At 39.7% G+C, this 13,203-nt stretch overlaps 1 protein-coding gene across 6 annotated transcripts in view; it reads right to left on the bottom strand.

The window, feature by feature from the left end:
• Positions 1-13,203, bottom strand: part of STARD9 (StAR related lipid transfer domain containing 9) — a 126,129-nt gene that overhangs the window by 41,140 nt on the left and 71,786 nt on the right. For 4 of the 6 annotated variants that reach the window (XM_079915114.1, XM_079915115.1, XM_079915119.1 and 1 more), the window contains 8 exons: positions 8,972-9,041; positions 7,468-7,540; positions 4,704-4,771; positions 3,531-3,628; positions 2,904-3,113; positions 2,641-2,738; positions 1,430-1,507; positions 934-1,005 (listed from right to left, as the gene is read on the bottom strand). In XM_079915114.1, the coding sequence (XP_079771240.1) occupies positions 934-1,005; positions 1,430-1,507; positions 2,641-2,738; positions 2,904-3,113; positions 3,531-3,628; positions 4,704-4,771; positions 7,468-7,540; positions 8,972-9,041 (767 nt within the window). The remainder of the gene's footprint in view (positions 1-933; positions 1,006-1,429; positions 1,508-2,640; positions 2,739-2,903; positions 3,114-3,530; positions 3,629-4,703; positions 4,772-7,467; positions 7,541-8,971; positions 9,042-13,203) is intronic. The other 2 variants (XM_079915116.1, XM_079915117.1) reach the window with 2 other exon arrangements.

The raw sequence follows: 13,203 nt of genomic DNA, 5'->3' as shown, positions 1-13,203 counted from the left end.
CATTTGATTCAATCTCCCAAAATGTCCTCACCCTCATGGGGTCACAACAACAGTCTCTTTCCTTGTTGATCTCTCTGCTTCCAGCCCTCAATCCATTCTACATGCAACTGTCATATTAATTTACCCAATACACTCCTTTATCATGTCACTAACTGGGTTCAAGAAGCTGTGAGTAACCCTGTTCATGTCAAGTTCAAACCTCCTGAACTGGACCTCTCCTCCCCTCCCCTCTGCTCCTCTCTACCAGGAACACATATCCTAGCCAGCTTCGCTGCCCTCACACCCCGTGTGTCCACATGTCTCACACCAGCCCTTCTCTCACTTCCGTGGCTTTGCTTCTGTTATCCCTCCCTCACCCCAATACCTCTGTCCATCTCCCTATCTAACAGACCCTATCCATCCTCCAAGGTCTAGTTCAAGTTCTCTGCCTTCCAACTGCAGCACTGAGGCTGGCCCTGAAAATTCCAAGCCACATTTGATTTCTTCCTTCCTAAGCCCTTTACGTCTAACTCACGTAAGTTATTTCATTTAATCCTTCTCTAAATGTGCTTCCAACTAGACTGCAAGCCATCTGAGGGCAGGGACTTCTTTGTATCTCCTGCAGCATTGTGCTGAGCACCTAGTTGATGTTCAATGAATACATGTCATTGATTTACTTATTTACTAGAAAATAATTTTTTTCCTAGGCTACTGTCACTATCTGAAGGGAGTTATCATGATCCCCTGGGAAAACAAAGCAGAGTCAGAAAGCCAGTCACCATCCCTATGACAAACACATCCCCCAACTCAAGGCTCAACGGAGACAAAGGTTGTCTCTATACAGAACCTCTCTGTCCTGGTGGGGGAGCAGTTCTGGCCCAGGAATGATGGAGGGAGGTCAGATCTGTTTCCAAGGTGATGTGAAGCACAACTGAGTCTCCCCAACAGACCCACCTTCAATTCATTTTGGAGAGCCAGCTCCTTCAGATTTTCATCCTTTCCCTCATTCAATGAATGGAAGTTTCTCTGCACAAAGAGAGAGATGTGCTTCATGGGTCCCACCCTCACTCTTGTGAAGGAAAAGATGCAGATAAAGGAAAGACTTTATCGTTAAAATCAGAAACAAATCAGAAGCCTAAGTATTTGGGCTCAGATGGGTACAAAGAAGGAGAATTCAAGGAAATTTTTTCTGGAGGGCCCCATTCCCCGTATCTGCCCACATACAGAACAAGGGCCATTCAGGAAAATGCCCTTGGGACAGCAGAGAGGACACAGTGAGAGGGTGCCCACCCCAACTGAAACTACACAGCTAATCAGAGTAATCACCATCCTATCTCTGGCCTCTGCTCTACAAGCATCACCTGACTGAGAACACAATGCAGCAGGGCTCAGATACCCTGCAGAAGAGAAGGGGCTCTGGAGGACAGAAAAGTCCTGACTGCCCACATACCAGCTCAAAGCTCAGCAGCATGGCTTTCAGTCTTCCAATCTCCTCCCTGAGTTCTCTGATCAACTTCACGTTTGCATCCTGAAACACAGAGAACTCGGTCACCACTGACTGATATCAGGCCCCGAATGGCTGTGAGATGCTACTCGCAATTAGCCTGGAAGAAGCGGATTACTCCTTGGGAGTAACTTCTAGGGCAGTCTTTTCAAAGTGTGGTCCCAGGATCAGCAGCAACTTCACCTAAGAACTTGTGAGAAATGCAAATTCTGTGGACCACCCCCACTCCCGCAATGCCCCAACACCTATTAATCAGAAACTCTTGAGGGCTGGGCCCACCTGTGATTTAACAAACCCTCCAGGTGATTCTGATACACACTAAAGTCTGAAAATCACTGCCTAGAGCAGGAGGTCAGGTAGGTAATATAATACAAATGCCAGAGCATGTAAGGTGCTAATCTTCCTGTATTGAGTGTGACTAAACTTACCTGACCAATTACATTGCCCTTTATTTTTTTTAAGTCTTTATTGAATTTGTTACAGTATTGCTTCTGTTTTATGGTTTGGTTTTTTGGCAGCAAGGCTTGTGGGATCTTAGCTCCCCGACCAGGGATCGAACCCACACCGGTGCATTGGAAGGCGAAGTCTTAAGCACTGGACCGCAGGGAAGTCCCTACACTGCCCTTTAAAACAGTCCATAAATGGGCTGTATGTGGGCCACCCATTTGTGATCCCTGCCCTGGAACTTTTCACCGAAACTGCAAAGTAGATGAGGAACTTTTGGAATATTCTCATTATTAATTCAGCTTTCAAGACTAAAGGATTCCTCATATGCAACTTTTACCCAAAACAGAGACGGCACTGCAATCTGCATATGAAAAAAGGCACAGAGCAACATAAACTTGGAATAAAGGCAGTAAACACAGACACTTTTAAATGATCTTTCCTCGAGTGGCAACAGTGTACAAGGGCTCTTAAGACCAATGGCCTTAGATAAACATCTAAAATAAATTATTCAAAAAAGGCAACTGAATGAAGCCAGTTGAGATATGAGAGAACGGTATGACACTAAAAGAAAGAATTTCACTCCCTCGGCATTTGGAGAACAAGTCTGGCAGCTGGGCTGAGTACAAAGAGAAGGAAATCAAATGAGAGGAAAAAAGGAGAACTTGGAGTAAACTGCTGTACCAGACCAGGACTTCAAATGAAGGTCTCACCTCATTTACCCGTGGCTTGTTGATGATGTTTTTGGCGTTGGATGCATATCTCAACGTGCTCATGGTCTCACTGTAGCTAGTGTGTGCAGGAGACACGGCTGGGGTAGAAGGAGAAGGTTAAAACACACGCCAAGCCTTTCCAACCCAGCCCATGACCACTGGCCTTGCTGCCGTCGCCCAGGCTGTCTGAGACCCTTGATGAAATGGGCGGCAGTGGCAGAGCACCAGTCTCAACACAGAACCAGCTCCGGCAGCCTACTCACTGGCAACCATGATGGTTCTGGAGTTGCCTCCGAGGCTGTCCTTCAGCAGCCAGGTCAACACAGAGTCCCGGTAGGGGATGTAAGACTGCCTCTGGGAAGGTCCTGCTCCACTGCTGGTCCTGGAAGGAGAGCTAGGGATCCCACTGTCACTACCATCGCTCACTGTGCTGCCGAAGCTCTGGCAGCTGTTGAATACCTGAGAGTTCTGGGCTTAAAAAGACAAAAAATAATAAAAGTGGAAGAAAAAAAAGGAATTACGAAACAAATGCATTAAAACAAAGCAATGGTTGAAGAAGGTAGACTTAGCATCACACTTCCTAATCCCTTTCTGCCTATGACTGGATGCTTTAAGTATGGTCCCTGAATTAGACTCTGGACTCAAGAGATGGAATATTTAAGCCAAACAATTCTGTAGTCTCCCTTCTTTTTGGAATGAGAGTGGTAGGATGATGGTCACATTGTGTTCAAAAACTACAAATATCAATTTTTCATGCCCAAAGCCAGAAGGTAAACTTTATCAGAGAGAACCTTTTAAGTATCTACTCCATTTTGACAAAATGAAAACATATGAGTTATTTTTCAAAGTCTCCCCTCCCACTCTGATAATCCAGGCTACCGTCAAAATACCTAAGGTGGAGATGACGATCCCCAGAGTCACAAGAGACTTATTGATATTGGCTCCTTCAGTAATCCGGTCCTTACAGTAACTGGGATCTGCTCTTTCACTAAATAAAACACAGTGGATGAAAAGAGAAACAAAAGTGAACAAGAAGACACTATCCTTATAATGCTGTTGAAAAACACTATCCATTATGTTGCACTTTGTGTAAAAGATCCACATAATAAACCCCTTAGAATTCAGTTCCAGAAAAAATGTTACCATCATGTAACAAACTGGCATCCTTCTGCTTCTCAGGCAATAAAAAGCAAACGATTCATTACATTTGGCTGCCAGAGCATTTTGAGTTAATACTTATTCACAGTAATGATACCAACATAGTTTTTTGGTATATACAATTCCCCTTTTGTTTTAATTTCACATATTAATGGCTTTATGCTGTGTCATTAATGGTTTCAAATTCCTTATTTAAGTAAATGTGAAATATTAGAAATTCACACTTCCAGTTGGCTGATACAATTTCTTCCAGAAAGCACTTAAGCTTTTAAGGGAGTGATGTACCATATTAATTATTTAGCAGTTTTAAAATAAGAAAATATGCCTAATTTCATGTTACACTTTTTTCTGACCACATTATTCCTGAGAGTTTCTTCTTTCTGGATATGGAAATGAGTACAATTCATGTTTCCTTCTAATACTTAAAAGGCAGTATCTTCTCCCCAATGCCACAGTATTTTTTAAACCTTTTTTTTTTTTTTTTTTGAGAGATGTGTAGAGCAGCATAAAATCAATATTAGGTCAAAGGAAAAAAGCACACTAACTCAGTCCCCTCTACTTAGAGCACTGGTTTTCAATCTTGGCTATACACTGCTGGCACTCCCTCTGACTCCACTAATAATCTGATTTATTTGATCTGAGGTGCAACCTAGGCATTGGGAGCTCTAAAAGGTCCAGGTGATTTTAATGGGCAGCTAAGATTGAGAACCCCTAACATGAAATTTTTTAGCCCTCGGAAAACTACAGTTTCTTAACCTAGCATTCAAACAATTTGTTTCTTTTGTAGTTTTCTCAGGATGACTGAAATATGTGAACGGTGGGGAAAAGTTTATTCCCCGTAAAATGAGCAAGAACAAGGTCATTGTCAAGGGAGTAATTCCACTTGGCTTTGAGATCCTAATTACCTGCCTGCTAGGTCCACAAGGTTGATCTTGCTAGAGATTTCAGAGGGGAGGTGGTTCTCCAGGATTGCCTAAAGGGAGAAGAGATATTTAAAGCTTGTCACTTGGAACAATATGTTGTTTTTTTCCCATGACACCCTCCTAACCAAGGTGATATTCGGATTTTTAGCCAACTCACTCAAGAAATCTGTATTCTAATGTGTTCTGAACCAGATGAGCTCTCAATATCTGACAATCAGTAAGCCCTGAGTCCTGCCATCATTAAAAATGTGAGCAAAACTTCCATAGGGTAGGTGGGCAACCCCCCACAAAGTCTCCCTAGCACAGTTTACCGGGTAAATGCTCAACTCTTCTCCAGGAGGCTCTGACCCATCAGTAGAGATCCATAGTAGGTTTGGAGGAGCGGATGATGGGGCTTTGTCTCTTGTTAACCAGAGTCACAGCCTGTTAACTTGCTGGGCAGGACTCTGCCTCTCTCTGTTCTATCCAGGGGCATCCAGCCCTCAAGAGCAAAACCACCTTTCCTTTTTTTAAAAAAATTCAATATGGGGTTTTTGTTGTTGTTGCTTAATTTTAATGTTGTGCATCCATCACTAAAATCCAGTTTTAAAATAGTTCCAATAACTCCCCAAATTCCGAGTCTGTTTGCAATCAGTCTCCATTGCCATCTCCAGCCCTAGGTCACCACTCAATTTTCAATCTCTATAAATTTGTCTTCTCAGGACATTTCACACAGATGAGTCATACAATGTCTGGCTTCTTTCACTGTGCATAATTATTTTGAGATTCATTCAGGTTGAGGCATGTGTCAAAGTTCAATTTTATTGCTGAGTAGTATTCCAGTGTATGAATGTACCATGGCTTATCTATTCACCTCTTGATGGACATTTGGGTTGTTTCCAGCTTTGAGCAATTACAAATAAAGCTGCTATGAATATTTGTGTACAAGTCTTTGTGTGGACATATGATTTCTTTTCTCTTGGGAAAATACCTAGCACAATGGCTGAATCATATGGTAGGTATATGTTTAATTTTTAAAGAAACTATTAAATTCTTTTTCAAAGTTGTTGTACCAGTAGTATAGTGTATGAGAACTCCAGCTCCTACAATCTTGCCAATATTTAGTATAATAATTCTTTTTAATTTTAGCTATTTTAAAAGGTGAGTAGTGATAGTTCATTTGGTGTTAACTTGCATTCCTCTAATAATTAATGATGTTTGCATCTTTTCAAGTGCTTAATTGCCATCTGTATATTTTCTCTAGTTAAGTATCAGTTCAAAATTTCTAACCATTTTTTTTTGAGTTGTTTTATTATTGAGTTTAGAGAGTTCTGTATATATTCTGGATACAAGTCTTTTATCTGACATATGTTTTACAAATAAATTCTCCCTGTGGCTTTTCTTTTTATTCTCTTAATAGTGTCTTTTGAAGAGCAGAAGTTTTAAATTTTGACCAATTCCAAATTTCAATTTGTTCCTTTGTTCAATTTGTTTTTAGTGCCATATCTAAAAAAACTTTGCCTAATCCAAGGTCACAAATGTTCTCCCATGTTATTTTCTATGAGTTTAATTATTTTAGGTTTCACATTAGTGCCTACGATCCAGTATGAGTTAATTTTTGAATAAAGTGTACACTAAAGACTTTCAACAAATTTGGCAATTGTTTTTGGCCATTATTTTTCAATTTTTTCTTATACCTATTTTCTCTTCTTTCTTTCTGGGATTCCCATTACACTTATGTTGACACACCTGATGTCCCACAGGTCTGTGCAGCTCTGTTCATTTTCCTTCAGTTACTCTTCTTCAAATTGGATGATTTCTATTTGTCTATCTTCAACTTCACTAATTCTTCTGCCATCTCAAATCAGCACTTGAGTCCCATTAGTGATTTTTTCATTTCTGTTATTGTACATTTCCAGAATTCCCCCTTTTAAAATAATTTCTATCATTTTATTGAAATTCCCTAGAGTCATTATCATCATGTTTTCCTTTAATTCTTTAAAACATGGTTTCCTTCAGCTCTTGGAATGTATTTATATTAGTTGCTTGGAAGTCTTTGTATGCTGAATCCAACATGTGGAGCCCTTAGAGTCAGTTTCTTTTTTTTTTTAATTAATTAATTTATTTTTGGCTGCTTTGGGTCTTTGCTGCTGCATGTGGGCTTTCCCTAGTTGTAGTGAGCAGGGACTACTCCTCATTGTGGTGCGCAGGCTTCTCATTGCAGTGGCTTCTCTTGTTGTGGAGCATGGGCGCTAGGCAGGCGGGCTTCAGTAGTTGTGGCACGCAGGCTCAGTAGTTGTGGCTCATGGACTCTAGAGTGCAGGCTCAGTAGTTGTGGCACATGGGCTTAGTTGTTCCGTGGCATGTAGGATCTTCCCAGACCAGGGCTCGAACCCATGTCCCCTGCATTAGCAGGCGGATTCTTAACCACTGAGCCACACCAGGGAAGTCCCTACTTTTTAATTTTAATGTTTATTTTCTTTTTAAATGCCCAGACTGATCATATAGATATTAAAGTACTTTGAAATGTTAAAAGTAAAATGTAGGTCAAAGACATTTTGATTAGTCTTTATGAAATGCCTCTACGCTTTCTGAGTGTGTAGCTTAGTAGACTGTGTGTAGGTCCTACTTATAATGTTAGGTCATATCAGAGGACCTATAAAGGGAAAGGTAGGAAGAAAGAAAAAGAAATAGGAAGGAAGACAGGAAATCAGTCAAAAGGGACAATGAAAGGAAGAAATCTAAGCAAATATAAGTGGTAACCAACCTGCGTATAGTAGATAGTGAAGATGGCATGGGATCTGCTGCTGGCCTCATGAACATGCGTTGCTGCTGTGATTCTGTGTATATAAGGGAAGAAAATTAGGACAAGGATTGTTTATGCACGTTGATCTTTAAGGATCCAAGGGGAACACAAGAGATGTTAGTGCTGAGGTTCACAAGTGAGGATCATGAAACACATGTTATTTAGTCTGTTATTGTTAGGAGAGTGGCCCCAAGAGGGCAGGAGCAGTGCTCTAGGTCCTGATATCTAAGAATAAAAGCGAGTGTAGCTTCATATTAAACCACAATTAGAACTTTTTTTAAGCAATAGAAGTTAAAACTCAGAGTTGAAAGCGTGATACTAAAGAGTCATCAACCTGTAAGAATATCCCTAAAACAGACCCATTTAAATAAGACAAATGGACGTAGAGAGCTTGCTGGAGAAGAAGGCTCAAAGACAGAGAAAGTAAGTCATGATTAAACACAGAATATTAACCTTATAGTGCCAGAAAGGGCTAAAATGAGATCTTGAATTACATGAACATCATGCTTAAGCCAGGTAGAATTCATAGGCTCCCTGAAAGATTCATTCCAGTCTTGACCCTTAAAGTCAAAAGAGTCTTCCCTTCATCTAAATCTAAGTCAATCTTGCCTCAGTTTAAGACCAACTCATTGACTTCTGTTCTCAGAGGAGTTACAGAATTGAAGAAAAGAGTCAAAACCTAGAGGCTGATTTATTCAAGGATAAGAAGGACAAGGTAAGGCCTGACACTTAAAGATCAAGGAGCTCAGGGTACCCTGAAGACATGAAGCAAGTGCCTCCAGAACAGTTCCACGAAAGCCAAGGAACAGAATGTTAAATTTAAATTTCTTCCTTTATGTTCAGTGAGCTCAGACGTGTTATTAATAGGGTACGCAGAAGACTCTAAATCCCCCCAATTTTCTTTTTCAGGTAAAAAAGGCTATTTTGGGGGTGTAAAATAACATTCTGGGTATTTCATAGTAACTAAAAATAGAGTATTATCACAATTTACAATAGGTTTCAGGAGAGTCAATAGTATTTCATAGCAGATTCAAAACAGTCTGTTTTTGAGTAACCTTTACAGTATGCAAAACTAGAAGAAAAATGGTTTTCTGAAACATTTTAAACTATATATAAACTATATTAAAGTATATCACCTCTATCAAGGAGAGGACAGTGCAGGCAAGAATCTGTTCTTTGATGAAAAAGAGCAGAAGTCGTGTATTATAAGACAAAGCATAGAGTAATACTCTGGGCTAACTGCCTAATATTATTATACCCAAAACAAACTCCAGCTCCACCACTAGTGAGAAGAGCACTAGATCTCAGCCACTGCCCCCTGCACTGGGTACACTTCTGTTCTGAGAAAGGCCTGCTGATTGTGGATGTGGGGAGCTGCAGAGAGAGTACACACTGTGAAGGGGGATGAGAACACAGGAAATAAGAATGAGACTGAAAGAATGACAAGGACAAACAAACCTGTTACCTGTTTGCTATTCCCTCCTCCAAGAGCTGAATTACTTGCTTATAGCTGGTAACTACGTGTTGAGATAAACCTATCCAATTTGCAAGGAGGAAAAAAGAAATTAAAAATTTTTGGCAAAGTTTAACCTTTTCCTGTAGGTAATTAAATTTATCATCCTATTTCATATCAGTTGACAGACAAGAATGAGGGAACAACTTAATTCAGATAATAAATTAAGTCAACAAATATTTATTGGAAGCCTACTGTCAGGCATTGTGACAGTCTCTCTGGGAACATAGGTCTCTGCCCACACAGACATTATAGTCTAGAATTCATGTAGCGGTTATGCTAACAACAATGAAAAGAATAGCAATAACAATTCCTTACAATTTTGCTATATAGGTTATAAGAAAAGTTCTCATAAATTACCTCATTTGGCCCTCACAAAATTCCTGAGGCAGACGAGGGCTACGTGCCCCACAAAATGGCGGACTCGGTTTGACATACAAACCATACAGTACACATGTCCTTATCCTCCCAGAGTTTACAATCATGAGAAGTTTTATGATACAAGATAATATGGCCAAGTGCCACAGGACTAGAAAGATAATAAATGCTGAGGAGATCAGAGGAGTGGTCAGGGAAAGCTCCATGGGGGAAGTGAGACTTGAATTTAGCCACTGTGGAATGGGCAGGCTTTAGATAGGTAAAGAGAGCTTAAGGGCATGAAAGTAAATCTTTATGGCTGGTTACCCACCAAGTCAAAAAAGGCCTTCACAACTGTGCTAGAGGATCTCTGTATTAGAGATTCAGGAACCAAAGTAAATTTATGGGCTGATGAGCTGAATACACTTACACTAAAAATTAGCAAAGTAACTTGAACACTGACTGGATTTTTTTTTTTTTTTTTTGCGGTACGCGGGCCTCTCACTGTTGTGGCCTCTCCCGTTGCGGAGCACAGGCTCCGGACGCGCAGGCTCAGCGGCCATGGCTCACGGGCCCAGCCGCTCCGTGGCATGTGGGATCTTCCCAGACTGGGGCACGAACCCACGTCCCCTGCATCGGCAGGCGGACTCTTAACCACTGCACCACCAGGGAAGCCCTGGATTTTTTATATCAAGGAATTATTACTATTATTTAGATGTGATAATAGTTGTGGGTATGATTTTTTAAAAAGACATACCTTATCTTTTAGGGCTACATACTAAAATATTTAGACGAATTGATGTGACATCTGGAATTTGCCTCAGAATAATATAGAATGTGGACAGGAATGTGGACAGGGCAGAATTTGCAAAGGGTTATTGGGTTATGGGTTACTGTGAAATGGGGGTACACTATACTAGTCTATTTTTGTTCAAAATGTTCAAAATTCTCTATAATAAAAAGAATTTTAAAAATTTAACCAAGGATAGGGACTTTCCTGGTGGTTCAGTGGGTAAGACTCTGTGCGGGTTTGATCCTTGGTCAGGGAACTAGATCCCACATGCATGCCGCAACCAAGAGTTCGTATGCCACAACTAAGAAGTCTGCATGTCACAACTAAGAAGTCCACATGCTGCAACTAAAAGACCCTGCATGCCTCAACAAAGATCCTGTGTGCTGCAACTAAGACCCAGCGCAGCCAAAAAAATAAAAATAAAAAAATAACCAAGGATAGAGAACTTCTGCTTTCTGTAATGGCAAATTACATAATATAAACCAATCCTTCTGCTAAAGACTATTAGAAACAGCTGGACAAAATATAAAAGATCAGTGTGAAGGCACAGAGGGATGATGAGACAGTGAAAAATTTCCAGGCTATATACTGGGGGAGGATGGAAGTCCACAGAGATAAGGCCGGCATTTGGGGACGCTTCTCCTCTGAGAGCATTTGCCAAACCTTGAGGAGAAGTGGCTGACAGCAGTTCTCTTGACAAACTCACAGGTCTAGGGAGACACAGACTGCAGTCCACAGCCCACCTGGAGTGGGCCCTATGGCACACCACATCTTTGGGTTGGAAACCCAAAGGGTTAAAACACAGGAATAAGGTTGAATTAGAAGTAAATAGCCTCTGAAGGGATTACAGCTCAGCTTTGAACATTCTCAGTCCTTAAATTGGACTGATGTGATTCTGAATCACTAATGTGTGCAGGAACCTGGCACAAATAAATAAAAGTCTTCTGTACTGGCAGATATCACTGTTCTAGACCTACAAATGACTTCTATAAGCAATTTAGCAAATACTGTCTGGCACAAAATTATAACAAACCAGACACATAAGTAGACCTGACAACATAAATGAAAACCAGCAAAAATAATAGGGAATAGAAAGAGACCTAAGAAAGATCCAGATATTGGAGTTACAGTAACTTTAAAGTAACTGTGCTTACTATTTTCAAGGGGCTAAAGACAAGATTATAAAATCTCAGAGAAAATTGGAAACTATAATAAAAAGATCAAATGTAGATTTGGGAAGTAAGAACTACTGTAAGTGAAAAAAAGAACTCATCTAAGTTTCTCATCTAAGTATCTAAGTTTAACAGCAGGTTAGACATAGCTTAAAAAACAATTAGTGAGGGCTTCCCTGGTGGTGAAGTGGTTAAGAACCTGCCTGCCAACGCAGGGGACACAGGTTCGAGCCCTGGTCCGGGAAGATCCCACATGCCGTGGAGCAACTAAGCCCATGTGCCACAACTACTGAGCCTGCGTTCTAGAGCCCGCGAGCCAGAACTACTGAGCCCACGTGCCACAACTACTGAAGCCCGCACACTTAGAGCCCGTGCTCCGCAACAAGAGAAGCCACTGCAACAAGAAGCCCACACACTGCAACCAAGAGTAGCACCCGCTCGCTGCAACTAGAGAAAGCCCATGCGCAGCAACGAAGACCCCATGCAGCCAAAACTAAATAAATAAAATAAATTTATAAAAAAGTAAAAAAAACAATTAGTGAACAGGAACATATGTCAGAAACATACAACCAAAATAAAGCACAGAGAGCCAAAAGATACAAAGCATTATATAAGACAGGGTAAGAATCATAAAGTATATATAACACACCTGTAATTGGAGCTCCAGAAGGAGAGAGTGGGGTAAAAGCAATGTTAGAAGTAATGGCTTAGAAATGTCTGCAAAAAAAGATATAAAACCACAGATTCAGGAAGCCTGACACAATTAAAAAAAAAAAAATCTATCCCTCGGCACTTCATGCTAAACCGTTAAAAGCCAAAGACAAAGAGAAAAACCTTAAAGGAATTACTAAGATAACATCTCAACAGAAACAATGGAAGGCAGAAGTCAGTGGAATAATTTTTAATTGCTGAAAGAAAATAACCACCAACTTAAAATTCTATACTTAGTGAACTTCTCCTTTAAGAATAAAGAAGAAATAAAGTTATTTTCAATCAACTGAAAACCAAGAGAATTTGTAAGCAGCAGACCCACACTAGAGGAAATACTAAAGATTATTTTTTAGCTGAAGGAAAATACCAGACAGAAGGTAGGAGATTTAAAAAAAAGTTTAGACCACAATATTAGACTTTGATAAGTCAATGACCCATGCTGTAATCTCTACAATGACTACTAAAATAATAAGACAATGTGTAAACAGTAAGCTAAAAGAGGAGAAATATGGGATAATTTTAAAAATTAACCAACTCAAAAATCATGAAAGTAGAGAAAAAGGAACATAAAACAATGTAAAGAGAAAACACAATGTAACAGAATTAAACCCAAATAAAATTAGTAATTATATTAAAAATAAACAGACCAAAATATGCTTGAAGTATGCTCAAATTACAAGACCAAAATTGTGATGCTAGATAAAACAAAGCAAAAGCCAAATATTTTATTTAAAAAAAAAACACATCTAAAACATATGGATATAGAAAGGGAGAAAGTATAAAAAAGATTAAAATGCCAACACTAACCAAAAGAAAGCTACAGTAGTTATAGTAATTCCTGACAAAGCAGAGTAGACTTCACGGCAAAGCATTATTAGAGATAAAGAGGGATCCTTCAAAACGGGAGAAGCATTCATCAAGAGGATTTAATAATTCTAATTTTGTATGCACATAATAATAGTCTCAAAATATATAAAACAAAAATTGCTGGGATTAAAAGGAGAAAAAGACATTCATAGTCATAACAGGAAATTTTAACTAGCCTTTCTTATTATCTCATAAAACAAGCAAAAAAAAAATCAATAGGGTTATAGAAGGTTTAAGCAATGCAAATAACAAACTTGACAAATAGTATTCTATAAATGCTATAC

This window comes from Stenella coeruleoalba (genome assembly GCF_951394435.1).
Source record: "Stenella coeruleoalba genome assembly, chromosome: 2".
Taxonomy (NCBI): Eukaryota; Metazoa; Chordata; class Mammalia; order Artiodactyla; family Delphinidae; genus Stenella; species Stenella coeruleoalba.
Note: the sequence above shows the minus strand (reverse complement) of the source record. Positions and strands in the feature narration are given on the sequence as shown.